General features: G+C 37.5%; 1 protein-coding gene across 1 annotated transcript; it reads right to left on the reverse strand.

Moving 5' to 3' along the window:
• Positions 1 to 1,236: 1,236 nt before the first annotated feature.
• Positions 1,237 to 12,372, reverse strand: LOC103972825 (type II inositol polyphosphate 5-phosphatase 15). The gene is made up of 11 exons (XM_009387193.2): positions 11,102 to 12,372; positions 9,704 to 9,956; positions 8,776 to 9,586; positions 5,407 to 5,531; positions 5,156 to 5,240; positions 4,379 to 4,544; positions 4,208 to 4,245; positions 3,834 to 4,101; positions 3,477 to 3,600; positions 3,030 to 3,390; positions 1,237 to 1,945 (listed from the first exon to the last, which is right to left on the reverse strand). The coding sequence occupies exons 1-11, from the start codon at positions 12,093 to 12,095 to the stop codon at positions 1,574 to 1,576; spliced, it is 3,597 nt and encodes a 1,198-aa protein (XP_009385468.2). The 5' UTR covers positions 12,096 to 12,372; the 3' UTR covers positions 1,237 to 1,573.
• Positions 12,373 to 13,604: the final 1,232 nt, after the last annotated feature.

Raw genomic sequence — 13,604 nt, forward strand, 5'->3', positions numbered from 1 at the left:
TGTTTCCCCCTTTTTGACCTCCTCCCCCGTATTATCCATCTGTTTTTGCCTTTGTGAAAGATGTGAGTAATGATCAACCAGATTTTGCTTCTAAGCTAATAGTTGGTAAATCGAACAAATCCTTCTTCGTTTATTTGATAGTTCTTTTATTTTATTTTTATGGTGTCAGAACAGAATATGAATCAGTTCACGCCAAAAGCGTGTAAACGGTGTATGTTTCAAAATGTTTCGAAAGGTTATGGGTTCGAAATTTTATCCAATAAATTCACGTCTAAAATATTAATCTGGCTTTAGCTTCATAGATCAAATCATAATTTCATAAGTAATAGTAAATCCATTCCAGTCTTATAAACCAATCTGATTGACCTTTCACGTGGTGGGCAAAGGTCGATCAGCCACGACTTCGATTGGGTTGCAGAAACAGCATGGCAACGTCGACCAACAGCTTGACGACATATAGCGTCTGTGCCAAATCGAGCAAATGCAGAGGAAGGTGTAGTGCAGAGAAGTTCTAAATCTCTCGTGAGCCGGGAGTCGAATGAATTGAGAGGGAGAATGATCAACCTCTTTCCTGCAATAACAATAAAACCGTAAAGGCTCAATTACTTGGAGATCCATCCAAATATTTTAATTTTTATTAAAATATATAAAAAGAATTCCAAACGTGATAAGAAAAATCCTTTTTCATCATATTAATGAGAAATATCAAATTAAGTAACCTCCTACATCTCTAAAAGAAGATACAAAGTCATGTATTAAGGAACAACAAATATAATTCACCGTATTAGGTTTCGTATTCTATGTTCAAATAGAATCCTTTCCATGAAATAAATTTGAACACATGGTATTAGGATTTCCAAGAACAGATTTTTGTATCAAGATGTCCCACTTTTTCTTTCTTGATGTTGGAAAGGTTAACTCCGCGTTGCTCTTTGAGGACGGAGAATGCAAAGGTAGCAAACACTCTGCAGAACTTGATAATAAAAGCACACAATTTTCTCAACTGAAGAAACCAAACAGAAAACATAATATCATTGCAAGTATTATCAAGATGATATCAGATTATGCTATTATTACTGGCTTCCAAATGTAGGTAAACAATAATACCATCCACAATCATTCAAAAAATCATATTACTTTTGTGTCAATCAAACAATGGTATATAGCTAGCAAATTAGCGTGACAAAAGCAAGATGATATCAGATTATGCTACTATCACCGGTTTCCAAATGTTGGTAAACAATAATACCACCCACAATCACTTGAAAAATAATATGATTACAATTTCGTGTCAATCAAACAATCGTACATTGCTAGCAAATTAGCATGACAAAAGCTACACACTTCCTTTAACCTAACTCACAATCTAAACAAAGTTCAATTTACATGTGTGATACCATAATCTATATATAACCACAAAAGAAACAAAAAAACACATCCTCTATCAAGGTTTAACTGATACACACATCGGAGGGATCTTGCAATTGCTGTGAATATTTGATTTGGATTTCTTTTCTGACGAGCAAGTAGTTTGTGCTAGCAGGTGATTGGTTATGTACAAGCAATGTCCGTGTTATCTTTCATCTGCTGTCTCATCACAATGCAAGTGATGGAACGAAGGAACCATGTCCACAGAACTGCTAAAGTTTCCAATGTCAGACCTGTGTAGATGAGTCGATTGATTTCTTCTTCTGAGCTTTTTCCTGTCACCACAATCAGGCTTGGACGAAAAACAGTGGCGTACATGGACCCTGTGACCCTTGCTCTCAGTTGAGCCAGTGCTGGAAACATCCACTAACAGTACCACTTCTTTGTCCCTGGTATCTTCGCACCAAGAGTTCTGTGGGATTCCATCTACAAACTCTTCCTGAGTGAAGTAATCATCATGCTGCACCGACACTTCTATTGTTTGTCCAGGTTCGATTATGCCAGCTGCTGGTTGAACCTAAACAGAGAGAAACAATGACAATGAGAGCGAGCTGGAATAAGTCTGATGTTTCAACAAAAGCAAGTAAAGGAGAATGTACACATTCTTGAACTGGTTAAGAGCAGTGACTTTGTATTTATTGAACAAGTATTAGCTTTGTTAATAAAATTGGACACATGCATCAAGCAAGTTTACAGATTGATTGTCCGAGACTGAGGGTAAGGTAAATGGTCTAACATGTTGTCTCATATATGCTGTATGTTGAATCTGCATGCCAAGGAGCCGTAGGATGGGTATGTATGCTCGATATGTACCAGCCTGGTTGGAATGTCAACCAACGATTGTAATTATGATGCAATCTTTTATTTTAGATCCGACCAATGACCTAGTGACCTAAAACTTGGATGGAGCTCTGGGTCTAATAACTATGGTCCACATCTCCATGATAAGAGTGACAATTCTCAACAGATGCATGAAGCAAGTTTACAGATTGATTGTCCGAGATTGTTAATAAAGTTGGACACGTGCATGATGCAAGTTTACAGATTGATTGTCCGAGATTGAAGTTAAGGTAAATGGTCTAACGTGTTGTCTCATATATGCTGTATTTTGAATCTGCATGCCAAGGAGCCATAGGATGGGTATGTACGCTCAATATGTACCGGCCTGGTTGGAACGTCAACAGATGATTGTAATTATGATGCAATCTTTTATTTTAGATCCGACCAATGACCTAGTGACCTAAAACTTGGATGGAGCTCTGGGTCTAATAACTATGGTCCACATCTCCATGATAGGAGTGACAATTCTCAATAGATACTACAATGAACTTAATAATGCAATAAAAAGATACTTATAAAATGGTAAAAATAATCTGAAATCAATTTTATATCCAAATAAGAAAAGTGTTCCCAAGTCCTGCAAACCAAGAACCTATCAAACTTCTTTCATCTATCAGACAAATTACTCTAACTATGTATAAAAAATGATATGCCACTACTGAATTACTAACCTCTGAAATCACATATTGAGAGGGAAGATAAACATCAACATAACATTATATGAATTGTTTCTTTAGTAATTAGAAATAAAAAAAATGTACCTCGAGCCAAACAGGAAAACCAAAGGAACATCTAGCACGAAACTCAGTTGCATTTCCATCCTCCTCGTTAGTCGACTGGCCTTCACAAATGATTTGGAAGATAGCTTTGTTATTTTCACACTTATTTGTGATTCGAAGAATGGAAGTGTCTTGGTCTTGCAGGATGATGTTGTTTGTGCTGACAATAGTTTCTGGAACAGCACAAGAGTCTTCAAGCAAGGATCTTATTTTCTCATTTGATGCAATTATTTCTCCATACTTTTGCCTCCTTATTGACTCATCCACCCTTGCAATTTCGACGCAGAATATGCACCTGACAGGCTTGTGGTCACTATCAGTAACATTCATACACGCTTCATACCTAGTAAATGAAGTACCATGTCCATTAGCCACTGCCACTAATGCATTTATTTCTGCAAAATATTATAACTTCAAAAAAGAAATTACAGCATAATTGATGAGACAACAGGGCATTGCAATGAGCATTCAGCCACTGAAATTGAACGGCTATCACGATACAGTATTCTGTCGCACCATGCAGGGATTCGCTTCTTCTCACTTGAATCATATCCTAAGAAAGCAACTGATTCATTAGCTTTGTTGAACATATTGAGAGTAGCATTAGAAACATTTGAAAGTTGCTAATTAATCAAAGAGTCAGCGACGATCACTAGATCATGTTTTCCTAGAAATCCATATATTAGTATCTTAGTTATACCTATTTATTAAGTAACACTCTAAAAAGATCACTAATCTTCAGTCTAACCCAAACTAGTTTTTTGCAAAATTTATGTTAAAGTGTACCTGATAGACCTGGTTGGTGCCTTTCAAACTTGTATGTTGGAGGAAATTTAATTTGCCCTTCCCGCATTCCTTGGAAGACTTTGCCAGCTTTCATTTCTGCTCGAAGCTGATCCTTTTCTCTAAGCCAATCAAAGCATCTTTGAGAAACCATGTCCCTAGCTTCATCATATGAGATACCATGAAGCCTATAATTAAAATCGCCAAGAAAGACAACCATGTCAGCTTCTGACAGTTCAGGCTTCCCATCATCAGGTTGAGATCCCGTGACCTGCCAACACCACAAGTGGTTTATATTTAATAAAAATTGTCCTGACCAAAAAAGATGTAATGTTACTTTAAATAACTGAATTAAAATGATTAAAATTACCACATACATTCACTCCACGATGCAGTTGGACAGATGTAGGGCCAGCTGCACAACAGATGTAAAATATGGATATTAGATTGAAGTTGCAAAGATTGTACAGGTGGGCACATGAATGGGCTTCTATATCTGCTAATAACATATCTCTAATATGTGCAAAGAGGCAGGGGAATTGCCAAACCTGCTGCTCCATGAAGCCCAGTGGTTGGCCGGCTGAAAGCCATTGTTCGATAAACATGATCAAAGTCAGCATTTCGCCTGCTGACTGCTTCCAGATGTGCAGCAAAATGACAGTTCACAAAACATATTATCCGGTCATAGACTCTCATCCTCAGACCTACAGCACCCTGTATAAAATATTTAGACATTGAATCATTCTCAACCCTTTTTAATTTTGTTAACTGTGGATAAATTTTATTATTTTATATTAGGGTTTAACAGCATGCCATGTATTCAAAATGCCACCACCTTAAACCTTCAAACACATCGATTACGTTTAATATGATTTCAACCTCATTAACTATTCTTGATAATAATTCTTATTGCATTAGATCAATGGAAAGATGTGCATTTCCATGTGCCAACTTAGATATGGCGTGTTTCTACATGGCATATTTCAATTGCATGAACATGGCACTTCCTCAACTGACTACATCCGACTTAGATATGATGTGTTTTCAGCACAGCTTGTGCTGATAAAGCAATCATATAATTTGTATGTTTATTTGCAAGTTTTGTGCTAAAAATATTTAAGCTATTTCTTTATTCCTATCCATTCGATGTTTCCAAAAACTAAATAAGCTTGCATTTGTCTATTAGCAACCTTTTCAGAAACTAAATGATCTTACATTTGTCTATAACATATCTTCTGTGATAATGCTTTTGTTTAGTTCCCAAACCTAAACTAAAGCAAGAGGTAAGACTAGAACAAACTAGGAGCAAAAGGTTACATAAGTACCTTGTTACCTATTGCACGCCCAAACCCACATGGAACTGCTGCAGCATCAACATCACCAATATGTGACCGAAGGTTCTTCCTAGCCCTAGAAAAAGAAAGAACTAATTTATACATGATGGACTCATCAGCAGAAAACAAAAGCAAATTAGGTCTCATATAAGTATCTAAAAGGTTTAAATATATATAAAACCAGTTAGTCCAAATGATGATATCTTTGCCCTCATAATGGCTTATTTATGACGTGTACTTACCATGCAGCAATGAGTAACCCCGCCAGCTGCCTAGAACCAAGACGCTGAAAAGATGTCCCTTCATCTAATGTCTTGCCTACAGTATCCAACCACCATTGGCCATTAGCACTCCCCTCAAGTCCTACCTAAGATCATTAAAATAGTTATCAATGCAGGAGCAGTGCCAAACATGAGACTTTTTGTCTTCAAGGAAACTTCTGCTACAGGATAAAAACATAAACCCAAAGGAACATGAGACATGTAAGTTCAAAGGTCATTGTCATGATCCATAAAATTGATTACATTAATAGATCACTATTTAATGAATTTAATTTGTCAGAGCAATATCTGTTTCTAATATTCAAAATTAAAGTTCATATGACCTATGTTGTCTTTGATCTTAGATAGAATCATCAGAACCTAAATCACTACATAGACATAATTTTATGAAATTATAATGGTTATATGCAAGTTATCATCACAACTAAGAAAATCCCATCAATAAGAGAGAAGCTATAGGGCATAAAGTCTGGAACATATTTTCTCAACTGGCTAGTAATATAGCAGAAAACCATAAGAATTATGCAGAATCTTAACCAGACGAATAGAGGCAACCGATGACTTTGTTAATTTAGATCATTTGGGAAAAAGAGAGTTTATTGTTTTAATTTCACGCTCTTGTAATCAAGAGAAGAAATGGTTGCTCAATGCACAAGGTTCTGCAGATGTGGTCAATGCACACAACCCTATCCTTGCAAGCAGGGATGTGATTCCTGAACCCTGATCATCCAATCTGTAAAAGAACAACCTTGCTTTGATGCCAAGACTCTCTCTCTCTCCCTCTCTTTCATGCAATCAAGAGAAAGCCTCTAGGACCAAATGTTCCTAACCTATTTATCACGAAAGTATTAACTTTATAACATAGTGTGTTAAGAATATATAGGAAATAGCAATAATTTATGATAAATAAAGAATATTCCATTAGTTTCAACAATGATTAGTTCTTAACAGAATCAACATCTATAATCTGTTTGATCATTTATATATTTTTGTGATAAAAAATCCTAAGAAGTATCAATGAAGTATTCTGTGCATACCAAATAGTAACTGATCTTTTAAGCAGTATTATTTTTAAAATGAAATATTTTGAGAAAATGTCTAAGAAGTACTGTACATGTATTTGTTTAGCATGCAACTGACATGAATGTGGCAATCAATTTAACGTATGTACTTGAACAACCAACAATTGGGTCAATTAGCTCTAAAAAAAAAAACAGAGTTCAAATAATTATAAGATTAGATTGAATTATTTGTAACTTTCTACAACTGCTGTATTTGAAATTTCAAATCTTTATTGAACTCAAATTTAAAGGAAAGATAAACTGCAACAATGCTAAATTAAATATATATAAAACATTTAATTGTAAACTAACAAATAACATATATATATGTTAATTAATATTCAAAATATACTCAATAATTTGGAATTTGAAAGAATTATAGACAGGACCATTTTTATATCTACAAGCACAATTTAATTGAATACACTATTGGTTACATTAAAACTTTGGCTCATGATAAATACATGACTTCATTGCATTTCTGTGAAAGTTTTAACTGGGTTGGTTTTCTTTCGCTCAATAATTAATAGGCAGTTTTGAAGATCAATTTTCCTTCAATTGGTTTGGTTTTCGTGTCAGCTGGATTGTTTTGTTAACAACATCAAAAGAGCTTTCTCTGTACCAACTTCACTGCAATTTCAAATATTACAACTTCAGATAGAAAAAACATTAGCAAATGATTAGGTGTAGCCTCAATAGGGAATAAAATGAAGGAAACCATTTTAAGTTTATATAGACATATTGAAAGGAGACTTATAAATACAATGGTAAGACAATATAAGTTGATTAGAACTAGTGATGTGAGACAAGATATAAGGAGACCTATGAAAATTTTGCTAAAAATAATAAAAGGATATTCGGTTGCTTTTAATCTGATTAGGAATTCTGCCTTTCATATATCTCAGTGGCAAAAATATCAATGCAACCAACCCCAGATAATTTGTAATTCTGGTTTGTTGTTGTTTTTTGTTCTTTAATACTGAGAAAAAGCTTCTTTTTAATGGATTATAACTCCCAAGGAGAAAAGACATGCAAGGAAAAAAGACTTTTTTACCCTTAAGGATTTGGGATTTTATGGCACTATCTGAGGAAATTTAACTGTAGGCGTGTTCAATTTCTTCTTCTTATAACAGTTATTCCTTGACATGAAAACAGGACCATGACAAAGTATAAGATTATCAATAGCACTTGGATGGAGCTTTTAGGATAATAATGAAAAATCTTGGGTTATATCTCATAGAAGGTTAATTTTTTGGTGTCATATAAATGGGACAAGATATGAAGTAGGACTAGATTTCCTCACAATTGAAAGAGGTAAAATTTGAGATGAAAAAAATGACTGAACTGCATTGAAATGCTCAAATACGTTGATGTAGTAAGTAATACTAGAATAATCCTTGTCTCATGGTTCTCTAAATATCCAAGTCCACTTTTGAAATCTGTATTTGTATATACTACAAAAGCAGTAGGACACAATCAACATCTATCCACTGTAATGTCAGAAAATGATACTGGAAACTGCCAATAGGATCATGGTTCTTGTCCTCATACATTTGTGCATTAGCACATGTCCTTATACATGCATTCTAAGTAGTGGCTCTTAAATTGGGATTTACTGCAATGGCAAAGAAAATCCAGAAAGGTAGCACATCCTAGCATATTATTTCCCATTTGATTCAAATAATCGGTTTAGGTCTATAGAACTGTTGGCCAACTAATCTCCATATACATGAGGCCTTGACTACTAGAAGTGCTATGACAATTTTGTATAAAAGAAAAAACAACTTTGTTGCATGTGTGCCCTACTTTTATTCTCTTCTTCATCTACTATCATAGATAGCAAACAGAAAAAAGTGAAATTAGGTCTCACTGTTTATCAAGCTAGTGCAGTAAACATCCTTTCAGTAAACAGTTACAGGTAATGAGAGACGTGTTCATAAGCTACTCTTAGTTTAGGTTCATTATTGTTTTTTCCTAAACTACAACATTAATAGAAAGAAGTAATCTGAGATTTGCACCTGTGCTTAATGTTTAGTATCCATGATACTTGTCTATAAAGAACAATTCACTTATGCGGTTTACAAAGGATGGATCAATAAAGTAAAGTGTAAGAAAGCATTAATCTATATCAATACTCAACCAAAAAGGTGAAAACAAAAAAGACTAGATAACTTTTCTGTATCAACAATACTTTATGCTAGTGTACGAGATAAGGCTTCATATACTGCAGCAGGGCAAACTCACAGAGGCTAGTGCATAAATATCTTACAGTTTCTTTGGCAGCAGCCATTGCAAGGAATCCAGCCCCCATTTCCACCTCTTGCAAGCCAACAACAACTAATCCAACCTCTGATGCTGCACTACCCAGCCAGGATATGAGTGAATCATGAGAGGCTCTTTCTTGTCCAACATTCCAAGTTCCAGCCAAGATCTTAAGATTTTCAATTTTTGTATATGATAGCTCCTTATTAACCAACTCTGATCGCAATAAATCATCAAAAGGTCCAGGAGATATTATGTTCCATCCACGTATGCCACCATGGTGTGCTAGTGTGAACATATATGAGCCTCCAATGGCCATCTTTATAACTGGACTGCTATGAGCAATCCATTCTCCAAGCATATTTCCATCAAGATCCAAAACCTGAACTATGCCACTAACATAGCCCACCCATAGCCGTGGCCCATATGTACAAATGCACTGAATAGAAGAAGAATGATGCTGCAATTCTTGTAATCGGTTCCCGTTTCCATCCCATTGAATTAGTGACCCATTTGTGCATCCAGTCCAAATCATACCATCAATTGAAACAGCTAATGCTTCTGTTCTACGATTATCTTCACTTAATGTTCCCTTTACTGCAACTCTGCGAACAGCATCAGCTGCTCCCATTAAGGCATTACGAGAACGTTGGAAAAAACTCACTGAACTTTGTGATTTTTCCTTCTTTGATGATGAAACAACTTTTGTCTTCATCTCTTCCTCAGAAGATTGGTCTTGCACAGATGGTAGATCAACTCGAGTCTCTACCTGGCCATCAATACCAAACACTTTAAGGAGATCCCTTGTTTGAGAATCCCTGCAGAATAACAAATAGGACATCCAAATCAACAAGCCTATGGTGGAAAACTGACCATCACTAAAAGATTTCATAATTTTATCGATAGAAGAACAAAAAGAAATCATATGAACATACCATATAGCAAAGGATAAACTACCAGCACTCCACACTTTTGACCTACAATTATCAGATGCCATATATTTCACATCTACAGCAGGCAAGGTACACACACCATTCACAGTAATTTGGCTCCTGAGATCAATATATGACCTCTCAATTAGTAAAGTAGCCATATGTCTTTCTTCCACAGTAAAAGAAAGGGCCTTCTCAATGGCATCCGAAGGCCAGACTTTTATAATTCCACCCTCAGAACCTGACCATATTTCACCTGGAGTTGAAAGTTAAAGCGGATTATGTGTCAAAATGAATAAGCTCAAAAAAAAAATTGGTGAACTAATTTTCATTGAAATCAATGAATAGAGCATATGAACTAATTCTCAAGAAACCAATGAATAAAGGATGAGGCATTCAGCTCTGAATTTGAAACAACAAACCATTGAGGGTAAACTAAAGAAACAGATAGATGAAAGACCATCCACAAGATTGGACTTTCATCATAGGTACCACTATTTACTATCTGCTCCAGTTTATAGTAAAGGCGGATTGGAGCTTGTTGTAGTTACAAACTATTTTGTCCATTATTCCATATTTAAGAAGTAATCCAAGAAATCTGTTAATGTGGGAGGGAAACCCTTTAATGTTTTGGTCAATAACCATTTTTCATGGTGCATAGTCAACATAAGGCACCTATCTGCTTTTACGAGTAAAAACATTTTTCTCTGGAACAACATGATTGTCTGAAATTCAATTTAAAACTTGTTTGGCCTACAAATATTTAGAGAAAAGAAGTAGAATTAAGAACTGTTTTAAACCATGTGATTATCATATATTTACATCATGCAAAATGCATGGTGGTGTATGCTGATGCATATCTCTGCTTATTACGCCATACCATTGCACAACAAGCAACAAGGGAATCTAGTTTCCTATGTTACTGCACTGTCACATATTCTGACACTTACGGCACAAGCAAGGCACTGCAGTGATTCTACTTCTGAGGCTATAATATTTAACCAACAAGGCAGGTCTGTAAATTATCATAATCAGGCCAACAGAGAACCATTTTTCCAACAGGCTAGTAGCTATAAGCACTACCCGCTTGTTTGCCCTTTTTTTTTTGGATGACTCCTTCCATCATATCATGCCTATTTGCTCACGCTAAGAATAAATGTTATATTCAATTTTGTGAGCACGAAATGTTTTCTGGAAACCTCCAAATTTTGTGTTTGATAATAATTAAAAAAAAAAACTCCTATCTTTTGCAGAAATCGCTAAAATGAACAAACTTAAAGAATTCATCTAAGATGTGAGACTAGAAAACCGTCCCAGGTGTTTTTTATTTTCTTCGTCCAATCTCACCAAGGCTTGCAGAACTAACTAACTGCTAAATTAATGTTGTCGTAGGCCAATTACCATAAGATGTGATAACCATGGATAGAACAGGAGACCGCTGATGCGCCTGCCACGAAAGGCCTTCTCTAAACGGGGGAGCACTAGCGCCAGCACCAATAGCACAAGCACCATCATCGGGAGCAGCGTTCACGGTGGTCGACTGGTCCATCTTCCAAGAACGAATCTTGCCATCCTTGTGTCCGCTCCAAATCAACCCATTGGCGGCGTCAACCGCTAGGCACAGCGTCGGCGACGTGCGGCATGAATCCCTGAAGGGGGAGCTCTCCTCATCGCCTCTCTTCACCATCGTGCCAGGCCCCCGCCCCTCGAATACGTCCTTGAGGTTCCACACCCGCAGCCCCGACTCCAGGCCCGTCCAGAGCTGCGAGCGAGCGCAGATGATGGTGCGGAGGAAGGAGCCAGCCTGGGTCTTGCGGAGCGGGTGGGGGCGGACCTCGAGGGCCGGCGGCCGTACGGGGTGCATCGCGGCGCGAATGGGTACGCGAAAGATGCCGGAGCCCCCGCCGCTACCTATGAACTCGGGGATCGTCCCGGGTGCGCCGCCGTACTGGGACATGGCGAGCTCAAGAGTGAGGGCCTCATCGCCGTCGGAGAGCGAGGAGGAGCCGCCCTCGTGCCGGTCAACCCCGAAAGGGTTGCCGAAGGAGCCGCCGGCGTGGTGGTGCTGAGAGGAGGGGAAAGGTGGGGGCAAGTTGTGATGGGGAAGGGAAAATCGGATGTCCTCGACGGAGGAGGAGTGCTGGTGGCGCTGCTTCTGGTAGGAAGGGGGAGGGGAGGAGTGGTAGTGGGGGTAGGAGAAGGCGCGGGGGGCGCCGGCGGCGGAGTGGAGGGCGTCGATGGAGGAGGAGGAATCATTGGAGGTGGCGGGGTGCGGGGGGGAGGGGCAGACGCGGGCGTCGTCGTCAAGGTTGTGCTTACGGGGGACGTTGCGACGGCCGGCGTCACCCTTCCGCCGGGCCGGATCGGCGTCCTCCTCCTCCTTCCTCTCCTCCATCGATCCAGGCCACTCCTGCCTTGGGTGTTCGATCTTCCTTTGTCTCGTTCCTCTCGTCGAGGAAGGAGGAAGAACGGGTCAAAGGAAGAGAGACAGAGAGAGAGAGGGTGGGAATGAGGAGAGGAGAAGAGGGCGAGATGTGCGGGGAAGGATTACGGGCGGCAGTGTCGGCATCCACCCGTTGCGTTCATTGATGCCACGGAGGAGGAGGAGGAGGAGGAGGAGGGAAGGGGGAAAAAAAGGTGGTGGCTCGGCTTGCGTCGCCAGTAACTCTTGATTTGTGGTCCTCGTAAGATTTGTCCGTTCAAATCCCTTCTTATCCCATTAAGCTAATGGGAAATAAAAGTTCGGTAACCGCCGAGGTTGGAGTCCACGTGGTGACGTGGCCCGACGCTACTGGTGGTGACGGATCCATTTCGTCGACGGGACCCACGGTCAGTTGGGTCAAATTCTGCCCCCGTCAAATTACGTATCGATTTCACTTATTAGTCACCGAATTCAGCTTGCTTTTATTTCAAACTCCCATTACACGCATGTTTCGATTGACACGTCGTAACACAACATCTTCTTGTTGCCGTCGAATGGGTCCCACATATGATTCATGCACCATTTCCTTAGTGAAGGGTGACGTCAGTGTATGTATCTTTATCAAAAGTAAGTTCAACACATCATTCAAAAAGGACCTTTTTATAACAGATTTAAAAAGGCCAATAAATAAATTGATTATCTTTGAACTAATATAAATAATGTTTATTATCTAAAGGTCGAATTCTTGAAAAAAAAATATTTCTCTTTTAGTTTTCCTCAAGAGATATTCTCTTTTTCATATTCCTCATAAAATACCTCATATTTTTTGTCATAATCCCTCTTGATAATACAATCCTAACATTATCTGATCATACCCTATAGGATGAATTGGTCTAATTCTTTGTTTATATAAATAATTTTTAATTATTTTTATTCATAAACTAATAAATATATATTTGAAACTCTATCTTGCAAATTAGTTTTAATTGAGTTTTGAGTCCATCTACCTTAATTATATTTTTTTAATGGCTTATAATATTTTGGTGTTATCAATAAATACCATTAGCATATTTTAAAATACTATAGCTGAAACTATTAAGTCTTATTTATAATGGAGATTGGACTGGTACATAGCACGATGACAATCGATTGATTCATTCTACAACATACATGTTCTAATCATCTTATCGAGGTATTAGAAATATTATGACGTATAAAAATATCATTCTATGGAGAATAGGCCCTCACCCAAACATACATTGAAAAAAATATTTTTTTGAATAAGGGTGATTTTTAAAAAAATATTCATATTTTAAGTATTTTCTAATCAATATCTCCTATTTTATTTTATTTTATTTTTTTCCTGAAACAATATCTCTGATTTAAAAATACCTAAATTATTCTTAAAAAAAAAAATCCCCCTGGGTATCACAATAAAAACACTTACTCGAAAATACTGTAAATAATTTAAATAGACTTTTA

This window comes from Musa acuminata, chromosome BXJ1-2 (genome assembly GCF_036884655.1).
Source record: "Musa acuminata AAA Group cultivar baxijiao chromosome BXJ1-2, Cavendish_Baxijiao_AAA, whole genome shotgun sequence".
Lineage (NCBI taxonomy): Eukaryota > Viridiplantae > Streptophyta > Magnoliopsida > Zingiberales > Musaceae > Musa > Musa acuminata.

What these genes read in the sequence shown, in the direction of transcription:
- LOC103972825 (XM_009387193.2), bottom strand. Translation starts at nt 12,095, where the DNA reads ATGGAGGAGAGGAAGGAGGAGGAGGACGCCGATCCGGCCCGGCGGAAG. An exon ending in GGGTTACTCATTGCTGCATG is followed by an intron (nt 5,241 to 5,406) that starts GTAAGTACACGT and finishes TTCTTTTTCTAG; the next exon opens with GGCTAGGAAGAACCTTCGGT. An exon ending in GTTTTCCTGTTTGGCTCGAG is followed by an intron (nt 1,946 to 3,029) that starts GTACATTTTTTT and finishes CTCTCTGTTTAG; the next exon opens with GTTCAACCAGCAGCTGGCAT.